Source organism: Protopterus annectens, chromosome 14.part0, assembly GCF_019279795.1.
Source record: "Protopterus annectens isolate FY-2018-M chromosome 14.part0, PAN1.0, whole genome shotgun sequence".
Lineage (NCBI taxonomy): Eukaryota > Metazoa > Chordata > Ceratodontiformes > Protopteridae > Protopterus > Protopterus annectens.
Genome location: NC_056748.1, coordinates 902,831,032 through 902,848,779, shown reverse-complemented (window position 1 = coordinate 902,848,779; position 17,748 = coordinate 902,831,032). Strand labels below are relative to the sequence as shown.

General features: G+C 38.5%; 1 protein-coding gene across 2 annotated transcripts in view; it reads right to left on the bottom strand.

Moving 5' to 3' along the window:
- PASK (PAS domain containing serine/threonine kinase) overlaps nucleotides 1-17,748 on the bottom strand; it is a 1,620,160-nt gene that overhangs the window by 591,763 nt on the left and 1,010,649 nt on the right. For both annotated transcript variants that reach the window (XM_044056691.1, XM_044056692.1), the window contains exons 12-13: nucleotides 14,430-14,611; nucleotides 3,938-4,105 (exon numbers count right to left, since the gene is read on the bottom strand). In XM_044056691.1, coding sequence (XP_043912626.1) covers nucleotides 3,938-4,105; nucleotides 14,430-14,611 — 350 coding nt within the window. The remainder of the gene's footprint in view (nucleotides 1-3,937; nucleotides 4,106-14,429; nucleotides 14,612-17,748) is intronic.

Below are 17,748 nucleotides of genomic sequence, written 5' to 3'. Positions count from 1 at the left end.
ATCTTCTGCAAGATTCCCTGATTGGGATGTGCATGTATGCTTCTTTTAAATCTAGTGTTGCCAACCAGGCATCTTTGCCTAGCATAGGAAGTAATTGGTGAAGAGTCAGTATCTTGAATTTTGGAATCTCCAAAAAGGTGTTTAGAGTAGACAGGTCCAGGATAGGACTCCATGAATTGTCTTTTCTGGGTACCAGGAAAAGTCTCGAGTAGAAACCTTGTCCCTTTTCCTCTTCTGGTACCAGCTGAATAGCCCCCATGCTTAAGAGAGAAAGTACTTGTTTTTGGGCTTTTGCCCATTGATTTGGGGGTAGGTCCAGCCACCCACTTGGTGTTGGCAATGTGTGGAAGTGAAATCTGTATCTCTGGGACACTATATTTAAAACCCATTTGTCCTGGGTAATGAGTTCCCAATTCTTTGCATGAAGAGCAATCTTCCCCCCAAAGGGGCAGTCAGATAAGTACTTGGAAATTTTAAAAAGAAGTCATTGAGACAGTTTACCATAGGGGGGAAGTCTTATTATTCCCAGACTTGGAAGTGGAGGCCCCCCACTGCTTAGTTCTGTGAGTTCCCTGGGACTGAAACCTGGGGTTTTTGCTGTGTCTGGGTTTGACTTGAGAAGACCTGGAAGGGGCTGGAAAGGACCAAATCTTAGAGGGCCAGTGCCTTCTAAATCTAGGAGGCTGAACTTGTAAAAAAATCTTTAACAGTTTGCATAAATTTAGCTTTATCTTCCATCTTTTTAAGAATTTCCTCAGCCTTGTTGCCAGACAGGCGGTCCTGATTTAAAGGAGCATCCAACAATTTAGCTTTAACATGATCAGGCAAAGATTGCTCCTTACGCCAAGCATGCCTTCGGAGCACAGACCCAGTAACAGCAGCCCTGCAAGAAGCCTCTAATGAATCAAAACCAGATTGCAAAGTATGTTTCCAAACTTGTTCGGAAGAATGCATTAAATCCTGTAATTCTTTATTTTCCACACAGTCAGGAATCAACATAATTTTCTGTTTAAGCAGTCCAATAACATGTTGCTGATATTTTAACATATGAAAATGGCAGTTTAAAGCCCTAATGGCCAAAGGTGCAGAAATGTAAACCTTCTTACCCCATCTATCCAGCGCCCTGGAGTCTCTATCAAAAGGGGTAGGATTTTTAGCAGTAGAAGCCTTAATGCTCTTGGTCCCTGTGAAATAGTCTCTGGATCTGCAATAGGATTTCTGAAAAGGAACTTGTGGGACTCAGGGACCCTGTAGTATCTTGTCAGGTTTTCTGGGAGCAGGAGGCAGGAAATCAGGGACCAAACTAGATTCCGAGAAAGCATCATAAACAATGTCTAGTACAGGTGGAATAGCTAAAAGCCTATGCTGAAGTAGGAGAAGGAAATCTCTAAGCCTCTTTTTTGAATCAGAAAAATCCTGGCTTTCCCAGTGGAAATGTTCCCTTAGAGTATGTAAGGTTTCCCCAAAAGAAAAATCCTCCGGAGGGGAAGCAGAGGGAATAGAGTCCTCTGCATCAGAATCCTCATAAGTAGGCAAGGACAAATCCAGGTCATCAGAAGAGTCAGAAAAAACAGAATCCTGATCAGAAGATTCATAATCAACCTCAGTCCTAGGCCTCTTAGAAGGGGGGGGGTTAGCTACCCCTGATTAGAGTTATTAGATCTTCAGCCATTCTTATCATTTGTTTTTTAGGCATAGAGGCCTGAGCATTGGTTTTTTAGACATGGATCGAGATTTATGCCTACGTAATGAAGGAGTCATCGATTTAACATGCAAGTTCATAGGCCTGAATACACCCTCAGAAGCCGGTGCCTGCACAGCGGCTCCAGACCCATCCAAGATATAGACATCCACGGGTTCCATAGTTGAAGCATCTCGCGGCATACTGGACTCTGAATGGGTCTCAGTAGAGGCCTGCAAATCAGAACTAGCAGGTATCAGGGACTGCGAAAGCACCTCACTGAGTACCGGCGAACTGGCGACTGGCTTAGGAAAATCGCCATCTGCAGTTTTGGACCTCGGCGGCCTGACTCTGTTTTTATCTTTGCATTTTTTCAGAATCCCGGTAGTCGGATGGCTAACCGATGACATTTCTGGATAATTAAACCGAGAACCAAAATATTTAGAGGCAAAAATATACCGACGACGGATAGTGCGCTGATTAAATAAAGCATAAAACCGACAGCAAGGTATGTTGTGGTCAGGGCCTAGGCAAGGAATACAGTATGAATGAAAATCTTTATGAGGGATTTGCTTTCCACAAGTAATGCAATTATTAACCTTTAATGACATCGGTAAGGAGCAAGAATAAGTTTCCCCAACGGGGTACTTAGCTTTAGTTGAAGACTTCAGTTCTGAAACTCAAAAACGAAAAATTCAGGAGTCGGCCGACCGGCACTTGCAAACTGCTTCTGCTTCGGGCACTGCATGGCAAGAAAGACTGATGTAATGGCGTCGGCTGCATGTTTTATACCCCTGATGACCTGACGTCATGGAAGAAGGGACAGCAACCAACGCAGGATCCAAGACTTTGTTAATCAGGCCGACTGAGGGTAATCTGCAAGCAGATTACCCAAATGTAATGACTTCAACAATGAAACACGAAGAACATCAGCTTCTTCCCTAATGTCATCAGGCTGCTCAGCTTTAGTAACAACTATGTTCCATGACGGCCATCTGGATCAATAGAAACTGTAGTAGCTTGTCTTATATTGTGCATTAACATGGTTACCAGTCTCATCTAATATTTAGTGCAATATTCACCATGAATGTTAACTTATAGGTCATCTAGTGCAGTAGCAATGCAATAAAATATCTCTTCTTTCAATGCAATACATGTTAAGAATTAATAAATTAACCATACTGCAATACTCTAAGGTCAACAGTGCAATACTTTAATGTTCACAGTGTAATACTTAAATGTCTCTTTCTGTGCAAGGATCAATGCAATATTCATTACAGCCGAGTGCACCTCTAGGTGTTTCTGCAGTTACCTCCTACTGCTCCTTTAGGCGTCAAATGTTGCTTGTTTATATTTCCATTAATAATTCCAAAACTATGCTACATACAAGGCACTGGAATATTTTATTTTGAAGCACACATGATGGCAAATACAACTGTATTGATATTTTACCTCTGTCAATGAGTATTTCTTAGAAATGTAAGGTGATAACTTCATTTTTAAAAGGCTCAGGCCTCACCCAGTAGGAGTTAAAGGTAAATACTCAAAAGAGCTGTACTGGAGGGAATGAGTTGTTTAACCAAGTTACCTGTGCAATACTAACGTCTCATGCAAGTAAGTGGTCACTGCGAAAAGTGTTTAAATGTATTTCTAATTATATGCAGTATTAGACTGTCTACCTGCATGTCTGTGATGTAATAGCTAGATATTATATGTCTAAATGTCTGTGAAAATAGTTTATATGTTGTCTGCACATTGAGTCCAGAGACATGGAATTTTATTCAGTTTTTTTACTTGTGTGATTTCTGAATGACAATAAAGTTTACTCTGACTATGAAAAGGGAAGTGAGAGTTAAGGGGAAACAGCCCCGCTTACAAGTAGTATTAGTTAAATTGCAGACAACAGAATATGGTATTCACCATAAGGAATAGAATACTATGTTTCTGCTTGCACCGTTTTAAGGAATAAAAATGGTATACTTTAGCTACCTAAATACTGAAAAAATATATACTTATTAAAGGCTACATTACCTTTATTTTCTTTAGGTTTGGCATAGGATAACATACAGTAAAAGGAATGGCAATGGCTGGGATCTTTACTGTTGACCTAGTGGTAACAGCTAACAGAAGTGATGGGTGAAGGGAGTGGTGTTAAATTACATACGCCTAGAAATCAAGCATGAAAAATGTTAATATGATCATTCCTAAGTTCAACTGTTGTAACCTATGTAAAATCCTTTAACAGTTAGTCCTTACCTCTGTTTCATCTTCTTTATGCAGGGCTTTCCAGACAAACCCATATGCTCCATTTCCCAAGGGGCTCACTGTAGTATACTGTTTTGAGTATTCTCCTTCACAAGCCCGCCACTTTTCTAGCTCCTCGGGCACTCCTGAAACATTGGCCTGAGCTGCACTTCTTACAGCCTGTGGCAACACAGAGGAACAAGAAATACAATAAGTGGACTTGAAATTTTAAACTATTTTTATAGATCTACTGTGGGGGCATTTTAATGCTTTTATACACTGCTAAACACCTATTATAACAACAAAAATACATTTAATTTGGCAGAACTACAGATTAATGGAATTTAGTATAAGACAGGACATTTTCCCCAGTTAAGATACCATTTTACTAAGAACAGAGCAATAAAAAACATTCTGCAAAAATCGTATTCTATCACTCTGCCACAGGCATAACTGCAATAACAAACACAAGAATATGTCTTCACTGTATGCCCTATAAACTAAGCATATTATTGAGTTTTGCAGACTCATTTAAACATGCTGGTCTTCAGGGGACACAGTACACCTCCAGTAACATAAGACGAAAAGAACAGGTGTTTACAGACCACACAACCTAAAAAGACAAGCAAGAAGCAGTCCATTTTGTGTTGGGAGCTTTTCTCCCTGGGCCTCCCTTCAAAATGGGTTTCTTTACTTATTTGGACTTTCCAGGAAAACAATAGTAATAAATATTTATACAATGAACTACAATAAAATGATTAATTAATTCAATTCAGGCAATGTTAAATGATAGTGGAAAATGAGAAGTACAACATGCCTGTGGGTTTATCTTCTGTGATCATATTTTACATCTGCTGCTACTGGTACTGATGTTTGGTATGAGTTTGAAGCATTATTCCGTTTTAGATGGAGAATGGAGACCTTTCACTTACATGTTCTAGACATAGGCTACCCAAGCATAATCCAACGAGTCTGCAGTGTGCTTGTGGAGTTTGGAATGACAAGACCAAAATGCAGTTACTGGTTGACAGCAATGGTTGAACCACCACTGGAGTTTACTCACAAGAACTGGTATCAATAACAGAAGATGATTCAGACTCTGGGAACTCTGATTCCAATACTAGAAAATCTGACTTTGAAGATACCACTGTACATTCCTCTTCAGTAATTTGACCCAGGGGGCCACAAGTATAGAGGTAAATATGTTTATTTTTATTTATTTATTTATTTTATTTAACATTTGTTTACTGGGAAAGTCCGACTTGGAACAAAGCCAATTTTCAGTGGAGGCCCGGGGAGAAATGCTCCAGATGCATGTATTTTTAATGTGGAAGGAAACCAGAGCACCCAGAGGAAATCCACACAAATGCAGGGAGGACATGCAGACTCCGCACAGAAAGCACCACAGCCGAGAATCAAACCGGAGAACCTCTTGTTTTGAGACGACAACGCTGCCGCTGCACCACGAAAAAAAGAAAAAGGCTGGTATCAGCTATATGAGTCTGTCTTGAGAAAAACCTTATCATAAACACTCTAGTATACAGGATAACCCCCAAAAAATCTCTCAGCCTGGTAGGAGAGTGGACCTGAATCTTTATCTTTGAATAAGGTAGACACCAAAACTGTGAAAGTACTACTGAATATGAAGAACTGCAGGCAATACGCTCTTAAGAGTTAACTTTAATCCACCAGTTGATAAAGTAAGAGTAATATTAAATCCATAGTCCGCAGTTATTAGATACTGGAGCAAGGAGTTTGACTAAAGCTCTATCATACATAGAAAAGGCCAATGGCAAGGAGGTGAAATGGCAATCGCCACATGAAGCCTGCAACAAAACTGTCTGAAAGCGTTGTGGATGTTAACGTGTAGACAAGCATCCCTACAAATTCATAATCACCACTGCTGCATCCTGCATCAAAACAGGAAAATTTATGTGCCATCAATATCTTGAACATTTTTGTCATTATACGTTCATTCAGTTTTGTGAGATCTATTATGGACTCCCACTTAGCTTGTGGTTTGGGTGAAGGGACAAGCAGAAAGAGGTGCTGGAACATAACTGTCACTAATTATTACTATAGATATACCTTGCTGAGGAAGTGCTTGGAGGTGGTGTTGCTGGTGTCATTTTATTTTTCCAGGATTTCTGCCTGTTTTATTTTTTTGTACACTATTAGTTTGCATTGTTATCATAATTAATTCCTGCAAACTAATCCCACTCCCATCTAACTTTTAAGAAGGAAGTTTTAACAAAAGATGTAGCATGGTCAAAAAACTGTCAACAGTTTCATATTTTCCTTGACATTTTTTGATGTTAAAATAATCTTTCTGTTAAATCTAAGATAAAGTTATCAAGAAGTTCAGAATAGCTGAATAAAGAAGTAGACACAAATGCTACTTCTTGTTCATTACATTACTGAAAACCCAAACAAGTATCACATAACTTACACCCTAGCTAGCTCTTTTACGTAAGCTTAAGTTTTCCTTTTTGGAAATTACCATTTACAGTTAACACCCTAGCTAGCTCTTTTACTGAAGCTCACGTTTTCATTTTTGGAAATTACTGTTTAGTAACCTTGAGGCTAACAGCTATAATGCTATACCTGCTACACTCTATGTGAGTAACATACATATACAAGGTAGTACATTCAATACATTTCTGAGGCTTCCCACACATGCATTAGATCCTGGCAGTTTTCCTTGTTCATTCATGAAGACTGAGGGAGGAAGTGCTGAACTTGTACTTGGGGAATTTTGTTATGATGGTACATCTGTGGCCATGGGATACAGGCCTTGCTGAGAGACCAGGTCCGAGGATATCATGGCCAGTCTACAGAGTGAATAAGTGCCCTGCTGCTTGTTTATTTATCATATCTCAGTGGTGTAGCCTGTGACTACTTTCAAAGTTCAAGGATGTGAAACTGCTCTGAAGAATGTCAACAGGACTAGTATGGAAGCTGTTGTTTCATTTCCTTTCCTTTACAGTGATATGTCTGCCTATTGCTGCTGCGCTCCACCTTACTTAATTATTGTGCCCCACCCAAGACATATCTAACATATCTCTTTTCAAGGGTTGTGAATACTGTGGAAACAACAAACAGTATATACTACTCAGTCTGTGGCCTAAAAAATGGGATATAAATAACTGCTATAAATAGAAAATAAGGATTGATATTTTGAGTGAAAACTTCAGAAAGAAGCTGAAATAAAAAACAAAACAAACAAAAAAAAACTCAGTGGAGGTCTGAGTATTGATTCAACATTGATTGACATCACTGAGATTGCTAATACCTGGTGAGGCAATAAAATGAATTGCCTGTCTATGGAACGGAATGGTAGTACATTCTTCAGGAGTGATGGTGTTAAGTCTCAATGTTACTGCAGTACCACTTCATCTTTTCCATATAGAGTTAGGCTATTGGCATCAGCAGGACTGAGAACAACATGTAGCCCAGTCCCGTCAGTAATGTTTGAGCTACATTGGAGCATATAAAATACTACATGACAACTGTAAGAATCAATGACAGGAGGTTAGAAAGGTTTGGGAAGAGAGACTGGAAAAGCAGTTCACAAAGAAGCAATGGGAGGATATATGTATGTCTCCCAAACATGCAACAAAATCTAGAAGATTTAGAATTTTTGCTTAAACTGTTTACATAGATATTTTTATACCCCAAGTAGACACCAGATAATTTTTCCTCAGGTAGACAGCAAATGTTGGAGGTGTGACTGGGAAGAAAGGGAACATATTTTCTGGGAATGCGATGGGTTGGCGGGCTTTAAGGATTCCCTGTGGGATGCAGTGCCAGAGATGCTGGGTGGGCGGATTGGTGTGGCAAGGGACAAGATTTTTCTGAGCTGTGATACAGAATTCCCTAGACATGGTAACGCCTTGCTGTGTCTCATTACGGTGGCTGCCAAAAAAACAATTACTGGAAAATGGAAATCAAAATCTAAACCAACTATATTAGAAGTAGTGAATACAGTAACAGAGATAAAACAACTGGAACTGAGATATTTAGAAAAGGGTAGGAGCAAACTACATAGGAAAAAAAAATGGAAATTGAACAATACATACGAAAAGGAATGAGGTTTAAAAGAAGGCAGGACTTAAATGAGCTATACATACGAGGAGGAATGAGGTTTAAAAGAAGGCAGGACTTAAATGAGCTATACATATGAGGAGGAATGAGGTTTAAAAGAAGGCAGGACTTAAATGAGCTATACATACGAGGAGGAATGAGGTTTAAAAGAAGGCAGGACTTAAATGAGCTATACATACGAGGAGGAATGAGGTTTAAAAGAAGGCAGGACTTAAATGAGCTATGTAATGTTTGAATGAAAATGTTTGGATAGATTAGAAGTGATGTACAATGTTTGCAACTGGAAGTGTGTCAGTATGGTTTGTGATGTAAACTGCTTGAATAGGATTGTGTTGGTGTGTTTTTTTTTTATATAAATGTATGATTGCTTATGTCGTAAGTGATGGTTTAACAAAGATGTTTCTTGTTTAAAAAAAAAAGGGCAGGAACTGAACAATTTATGTAATGCTGCTTGGGTTATATGATATATAGCAATATATGTGAATTATAATGTTTATGTTAATTTGTTAATAGTTTGATTACTTTTGTATAATGTAAATTTGTCTATATCACAAGTGATAATTCAATAAAGGTGTTTAAAAACAAAAAAAAGGAAGGTTTGAGTTGCAATATGCATTCTTTTGGTCAAGTGGACAAAGAAAAGCATAAGTTGGGGGACTTCCCCCAAGTAACGCAACCCTGTCCATTGTTCTGCCTGGCGTGCTCCCAAGAAGAGCGTCAAAGATAAACATGTCACCCTGGATTCTTGCAGCTTCAAGAAGTTCCAAAGCCAGTAAGGCAGTACATACTGCAGGGTCATTTGTAACTTCTCTAGGGAGGTACCTGAATAAAGCAGTCATTTTAACAGCAGTAAATATGAATCACCCTGGTCTTAAAGTGAGCAAATACTTGGGCTAAGCATTTGGTGAGCACTCCTGATGCAGTGGGAAGACAAAATGGCAAGAATGTGAACTGTTAATACTCTTACCCTGATATGAAATGCAATACCTGCAAGTGGACTTGCAGATAAGGAAATGCAAATAGGTTATCTTTCATATCCAGGGTCACCAGTGCTGCATCTTGTGCAAGCAGATAAAAGACTGCCCATATTGTTAGCATTGTTGATTTTTAATTTTCAAAAAAATATTTAGCCTTTTAAGTCCAGAAATGCTCTCTGAGGGTTGACCATCTTTGAGACAAGAAACAGTCTGGACCAAAACACTTTCCTTTGGAACTCATAGAATGGCTTCACCCAGTAAGAGATGTATCAAAACTGGTTGTGCTACCTCTACTTGGTCTGACAGGATAGGAGACATTCCTTAGAAGGGAGAGAATGTTTTCTAACCTGCAGCTATACTCTGCCCTACCCATCTGTTTGAAGAGTGCTGAAACTTACTTTTTTTCCTGAAAGCATCTTTCCCAAGATAAGGGGAGGGGAAAGAAGATGACAGAGAAGAAATGTGTGTTCTATATTGTCTGTTCTTTTCCTGAGAATAAGGAGACTCACTCACCCTCAGCTACATTCTCTCCCCAAGGAGGCTTCCTTTCCTGCTTTCCGTAAAACAACTATTGTTCAGTGGGATAATTTCTGTTCTACCTATGCAGTGCTGAATGAAAAAGTATTTACTGGCTCCATAATCTTCTCTCTTTTCCTCTATTTATTATTATTTTTTTTAATTTCCTAAAAAGGAAGCCAAAACAACTGTTGTTTGTCCAGATGCACTTAACTGTCCTTTGACATCCTCTGCTATGGGTTAAAATCTTAGTTATGCATGCCTGTGTAAAATAGTGTTTGTCTCTGCCCCTACCACTTGCATTAGTGGCAATGTAAACACATTTAAATGCACATTTCACAGCTTTGAAAGGAGTCTGAGTCAACCTGCAAATTCTGTCCCTTAAAGCCTCATCAGGATCTCATCAGCCATCTCCTCAAATTATTTTATAATGTCTCCTTGTACTCTATAATATGTGTCCAGTAATTAAAGGGCCTAATAGCCACAGTGAAAGATATGCTTTTTTTGCTATATCAATCCAATGTCCTACTTTTCTTATCACTCAGTGGGTGCTGAAGCCTGAAAACAACGTGGACCCCACCAGCACAGTATAGGGATACTAATGTTGGGTCTACCACAGGGTTGTTATGCAGGCATTTATATAATTCCTGAACCATATAAAACTTGCTGGCTTTCATGAGTTGCATGGTTGAGAAATAAGTGCTTTCTTATATGCCTCAATACTTTAAACAGGGGACCTCTGCTGCTCGTGGTTCATTCATAACCAGGACATCTGAATACCTTTCGTGAATCTCTGAGATCTCGTTTAGAAACCCGTCTGGAACTCCCCCTATTCTCTACATCTCCCCCGATGGTGACTCTGTCTTAACCTAATTCACCCATTCATTTAACTGGTGGGGGGGGGGGTGTCTTCCAGCACCTGTGATGCTAAATGAAGATCGGTCATCTGGTTACAGTCACGGTTTCATTCCTCCATGCTATGGAGGTAGGCTGAAGGTGCATTCTTAGGGTTCAGCATCTCACCTCCAGATTCTCATCATCATTAGTAATGTAATTGAAAAGGGAGATCTGTGCCAAAAAAGACAGATCCTCCACATCTAGCTCTGAATTCAAAATGATGGGGAAAAGAATCTCTTTCTTTTAAAGAGGACAGTCCACAACAGTAATAAAAATAGATAAGGAAGAGTTTGTGATGCCCGTGCCCTGGCTCAGCAATCAAGGAGCCTCAATCCTCACCACTAACACCAGAGAGGGCGTCTCATATGAGAGGAAAGGATAACCAATACACACAGTAAAGTGCAATTTCCCTTAAGAGCACACAGAGATCACAGTCAGTCTGGGGCTGGTTGCTCCCTTGCTGCCCAGGTCCCCAATAAGACTTCCCACTGGCACAGCTACAGGGTTCAGATCTCAGCCTAGCTGGCAAGCTAACCTCCAGTACCCTCTCTGTCCAACCAGTGCTTCATGTCCCTGCCCAAGTAGCTGACACACACATACACACACACGCACTTTGAGATAAGTATTTATAAAACTTCAGACACTCCTAGGAAAGGCTGACACAGATTCTTCAGCTGTGCCTCTATACCCAGACTATACGGTAGTAATTACTGCCACCACCAGCTAATATTTATCAGCTAGTAAAAGGCCCCTAAAAGGGTGTCCAATTATTACTGTGCAATATTATTATCCAATAGTAGTGTAACTTAAGCAATCAAGGCTTATTGGAAGGGCTTAGTACAGGATCACTTATAAGCATGCAATGTACTCTAGAGTTTAATTTATCTCTACATAAACCAGCCACAGTTGAAAAGGGTTTAAAATATTTAATAATAAATACTAAAAACACAAGATAATACTACTACACCACAATGCTATTCAGAGTTCAGAGATCACACAGAAACTTAAAATAATTCAGTAGTACAGTTCTGACATAACAGAAAAACACTAAGTCTAATTTTTATAATTCCTGGCTACTTCTAGGAGAAAACACAGTTCTAACATACTACTTAAATAAAGACAGCATAAGGTAGTGCTGAGTTGAATGTCCAAGATCAAAATGCTTACAGTCTCGCTCCGAGTAATAGTTTTTAAAAACACTAACAAACATTTCTGCTGGGCCCTCCCAGATTACATCATTCTCAGTTAGTTTCCATTACATCATTTCTTTGACACTTAGCCTGGGGTTCCCAGGCCAACAGGCTACATTATTTAGCAAGCTAACACCTGCTCAGGAAGCTACAACAATAAAAGGCATTAAACATGTACACTCTAGTAATTATTCCTTAAGTTAAAACAATAGAAAGAATGTGCTAGTCCAGACATAATGACCTCAAGCTCTGGAGATCAAAAGAACATACAAGACATAATTTTAATTTCAAAGAACAGATGTGAAATGCTTCACTTAGTTTTCTTTACAGCAGAGGGCAATGTTGCCACTTTGATGAAACAGCATTTCTTTACATTTAAGAAACAAGCCTGTATTTTACATTTATACTTACAAATGCCAGAATTATGCATTAAATTCTATTTGGCTAGGCTGGCAGCCTTCACCCTTCTTTATCAGTTTTTACAGAGGTAAAAGCCAAAATCCAACCAAGTGAGAACTTTATTGAAGCAGGTTAAGCGCTTTCGTCTCAGCTGATAATAGGACTTCTTCAAAACAATGTAATAGAAAAACACTTACCTTTATATACACTCCTTAAAAAAGCAATTAACCAATTAACTATAATGAATCAAACTCTTAAAGAAACAACCCTTAATGAACATAAACATATTAAGAACATCTTAAAATGATATTGTTGAACACAGTATACCAAGAAAACAGTTAAACTCTAAGAAAAGTTATTACCAGTAATTACACGTTACAAAATGCACCCATATTTTTTCAATTTTAAAATGCTAGTAATAATAATGTTATCATGTAAACCTGGGGCCATGGTTGGTTGGTGCCAGAACACCTGGAAGTATGTGAACTTCGTTGGCAGCTATGTCTTAATGCCACCATTGGCCTTCTGCAGTCCAGTGCACTAGAAATAATGCAACACAAATGCAAACTGTTAAGGGCTGGCATCCATCATGTGCATCTGGAAGTCAGTAGCAGGCCTGAATATTGAAAAATATCTGTGTAAGTCTGATTAAGGGTGAATAACATGCTCCCTCTGTCTCCAGAAGGCCGAAGAGAGGTGGGTATATTCTCATAGTATGCTGTCAGATAGAGGCTAATAAAGCGACGCCTCGCCAGGATCAATGCTGTCAGTCATCTGTGGGACTTGCAGTTTTGTTAATTGCTCATATTTCTTGATCACTGGTTTAACTACTTACCTCTTGGTTTCTCCATCATCCTGCATCTACATTCCTTTTTAGGAGCTAATTCTTGTCTTATGTCTGCTGGTCAAGGTACATCTTTCTGGAGAAGGTTATATCCCTTGTCCCAGTGCCATATGTTCTCTCTGCTTTAAAAAGGGCTGAAGGATATGAGCATGATCAAACTTTTTTTAATAAAAATTCACGAGAAGCTCAGTGGATGAAATGTGGTGATTCTTCCCATGCAAAAAGGTATAAGGCAGAATGGGCTTTCCAAAGGTACACCTTGACAGTGGTATTTTCTGAAGATGTAATGGGTCTCAGAAAAAATGTCCAAAAATTAGGAAGACTCAAAAAAGAAAACACTGTATAAATGACAGACACAGGCAAAGTACAGAAGTTTCCCAAAGTGGGTATTTATTGTTCTCGGGAACTCCCTTGGAAGAGACAGATGGACAGAAGTGCTAACAACTCTCAGTGTCATACATCTGAAAACTCCAGCCATAAAGCAGAAGGGAAGATATCTGCCTGCAGCTAAATCCAATGGAAAAGGAATGACAATACTTAGTGATTGTTATGATGAACATTTGATAGTCTGCATTCCATCTGCAATGCCAGTTCTAAAAATTGGATAAAAGGTGAATCACAGTAACATGTACATTTCAAGTGTACTTACTGCCTACAAAACAGCAAGCATTTATAGCCTATGCCATCAGATGGTGAGCACATTGGCCCTAGATGGTTGTTGGTGTTGAAGATACACCACAACCCCATGTGCAACGACTGGGAAAAGGGGATGTGGATGGATGGATGGATGACTGTAATTCAGTGGGGATGACAATGGGGATGCTATTTCATAACAACTGACAGTTTCTCTCAAAAGTGACACAAACTAAATGCACTTCTGTCAAGCATCCTTCAAGGAGTAGTCCTGTTTTTATACAGAACTTAGTTAATATTCTAAGATGATAAATATAGGCATTATGGCAACGACAGGAAAACGATTACAGCAGTGCAATACAATATGTAGTGATAAAGAACATAGCACTAAAAATATTTCAACAACAAAAGGAAGAAAACTTGAGATTTTTAACAAGGTGAAAAGTAGTTGCTATTAAATATTTGGCAAATAATGGACAGTGCACAATGACTACACCTGGTAGCTGTGATTAACTTACTGGACAAAAGTTTTGTTCCTGTGGGATCTTAGTGCAACTGACATAGATGTGTAAGTGGAACAGTGACAAATACAGTTCTTAACCTCTTAAATGAAGAATCAGAACAAAACCAAAAATAATCAATGTCAGTCTCCAAAATCAGGGATGCATTTCAAATTCTGTACTTACTCACTAAGAAAGTTAACAAAATAAATTAAGAGGAACTTTATGAGAAGCAAGATGTCTTTAACTTTAATATTAGCATTAGTTTGCAACTTTAATCCTCTGTGTTTTATTATGAAAGTACACATGTTAAAAGCGAACAGGGATATATTTTGAGAAGAGCCACTTGAGAAGTATGGCGGTGAATACTGATTACTGGACCAGTAGTGGAACTAAATGGTTCAAAGTTGTCAGTGTGGTACTATTTTCTCCTTAAATACTCACCTCTCCCAGACTAATGGCCGACTGTTCTGCTTGAGACTCAAAGGAGCTGTTTAAACTGGATACGAGGAACAAAGTTTTCATTACAGCCTCTTTCTGGCTCTGAACATGGTCCTTCACGACCCAGACACAAAATAGGCTCTGTCCATCCAGTAGCACTACTCTTTTAATCTCATACAAAATACCTCAGTTGGGAGAAAGAAAAGGAGAAGATCAATATACTTTATTCAAAGGCATATTCTTTAAATGAAGCGAGACTATTTAGTTACTTTAACCACATGGCAACATTATAGTTACTTTCATATTAAAAAGCAAAAACTGTAACAATCTTATTAATGCATCCCAACTTTTTAAACAGCAGCTAAAGGTCTGCACCACTACAATGACAAACACAATGCTTACCACAAAAATATGATTTGCTTCACCTCTGCTCTTACCTGATCGCCTAAGTGATTTGCTAAGTTTCAGACTATTCTGCGATGCATGAACGAGTGCAGGAGAATTAAAAAACTAGTTAAAAAATCTCTGTAACAAAGAGAAGAAAAGGAGCTAAGAGTAGGTGAGTGCCCAACCCAAATGTCCCATTGGGTGTCCTAGCTTTAGACAGACACAAATGCTACAACTTTGACTACATCTCATGGCATGCTTGCTAGAAAACTTGAACTTGCTTGGGAGGTCCTTTCTATTTTGTGTTGCTTATGTATGTACAACACTCTGGTTCAGTAGAGTGACTTTTGTGCTAAGAAGAAAAAACATCAAAAAGATTTTCTGGTGAGATACTACAAGTAATAAATGCTTTGAATGTTATACTGTACCAGAAGTCCACAGCTGGGGCCATGACTATTTTACTGCTTGTCATAGTCACATTCAAAGCAGACCATCACTGAAACTGTCAATGATGCCAATAAAACATATCAGTGTAATGCATGGTGTACTGCTTATGCCTTGAATGTATGGTTTGATAACTATAAACTAACTACAAAGCAAGAATGTTTCAATTATCCTAAGGTAAAATCAGTTTCAAATGGCAGCTACTGCTTTTAACAGCACTTCTGAAAGCAATGCCATTGACTTCTTTATCAAGACTGAAATTATATACGTTACATCCATGTGGTTTACATTTTTTAATCAGATGAAATCAATTTCAGTTGTTTGCTAATGTTATGACAGCACTTGTGGAGGCAACATAACTATTTTAACCAAAATACGGAAAAATGTTTAAACTCAGCTCAAGTAAAATTAGTTTCAACCATTTGCTAGTGCTGCTTGACAGCACTTCCCCCTTTCTAATAAGTTCTCTTCTGCAACCTAGCTCCAGGTTAGTATGCCTTTCCCAGTCAAATCTTAAAAATAAAATAAATCAATATCAAAACAATAATAAAAGGTTAAGTTAATAAATGTGAATTTATTTGCATTTTAGAAATGCATATCAGTCAGGAGCTGTGTATCTTGTCATTATCTCACATAAAATCAAGAGGAAACAGTACAATACTAATCTGCTGCAGGTAAAAATGGCTGCAGTGATTTCTGAGTAATTAGTGTAGAATATTATAACATACGAAACCCCACAGATGTCTTTGTTTAAACAAGAAACACCTTTATTAAATTATCACTTATGACATAGGCACTCATTTATATAAATGAAAACAAACCACACTGACATATTTTTAGTTGAAAATATTATAAATCACTTATAATCTATGCAGTCATTATTAAACATTACAGAGCTCATTCAAATTCTGCCTTCTTTTAAATCTCATTCCTCCTCCAAAATATTATTCTACATGCAATGTTCCCATAATTCACAATTTTTCTATGCATTTTGCTCTTACCATTTTCTAAAGATTCAATTTCCAGTTGTTTTCTCCCTATTACTATATTCATTACTTCTAGTACAATTGATTTAGACTTAGATTTCCATCTTCTAGTAATTGCGTTTTTAGCAGCCACCATAATTAGACTCAGCAAGGCCTTATTATATCTAGGCAATTCCAATTCTGTATCATAGTGCAAACAATAATTTCCTTAGTTATACCAATTTGGTCAGCCAATACTTCCGATAGAGTCATCTGCAGAAATTTTTTTTTTTAAGTGTGCCAACTAATTATCTCCCAAAAATACGTTCCCAATTAACTCTTTCTTCCCCATTACACCTCCAACATTTGCTATCTACCCGAGGAAAATTTTTTTGGAGTCTACTTGTGGTTTAAAAATACCTATGTAAACACTTACAAGGAAAGATCCTAAATCATCTAGACTTTATTGCATATTTAGGAGTCATACAGCGGTAGTGTTGTTGCCTCACAGCAAGAGGTTCTCTTGTTCGATTCTCGGCTGGAGTGCCTTCTGTGTGGAGTCTGCATGTCCTCCTGCGGTCGAGTGGCCTCCGAAAGACATGCGTGAATGGGTGTGCCTTCACTGAAGGTTGGGCATCGGGCTGGCAACTCGGCACCATAAAAATCAAATGCCAATCATTAGCGGACCGGAATTCTGCTGTGGCGACCCCTACCGGGAAAAGCCAAAAAGACAAACAACAACAACATATATCCCCCCATTGTTTCTTTCTGAATTGCTTATCAAGTCTCTTCCCAATCCTTTCTAACTTCCGCTGATTTAGTATTTTAGTTATCACGCAGTATTTTATATGCTGTACTAAATATCCCTTTTTTAACAGCAGTTTCTGTTCTATAGTCTATTAAAAATTCTACTAGTGCTGGTGTTTCACTTAGGATCCCCCTATTTCTTTCGCTTTGCCTATACTCGGATATCAATCCTTGATGGGGAAGGCAATCTCTAGCCTGCAGAACAAATAAATTCCTGGGCACTTTCCACTGTATTATCTTTCCCTCTCTAATTATTTGCTCCTAACACCTTGGTTCCAGTGGCGGCTGGTGACTTCAAATTAAAGGGGGGCTGCAAGAGACAGTTGAATGGGTGGGGCCAATGGGAAGGGTGTGACCAACTAGAAAGGGGTGGAGCTATGCTCAAAACCACAACAACTGGAACTTTAATTAAATACGCTGCCCTGGGTGCCAAACCGTCATTACGAGAGTCCAATAAAGACAAAATGAAGTGCAGAAGAAAAAAATATTTCAATGCATTGGCTACATAACAACTTACTTAATATCTAGATGGAAACACAAAGGTTGTGAGGCATGAAAAAATAAATTGCTTTTTAAATACATTACTGGAATGCCAGTCAAAATCAAGTGTAAAAAAAAAAGCAAGTAGCACTCAGCTTAAACCACTTCTCCTTGCACTGCAGTTCTAATTATAATTTATATTCAGCTTTATAAAATTACCAAGTAACATGCTGAAAGTA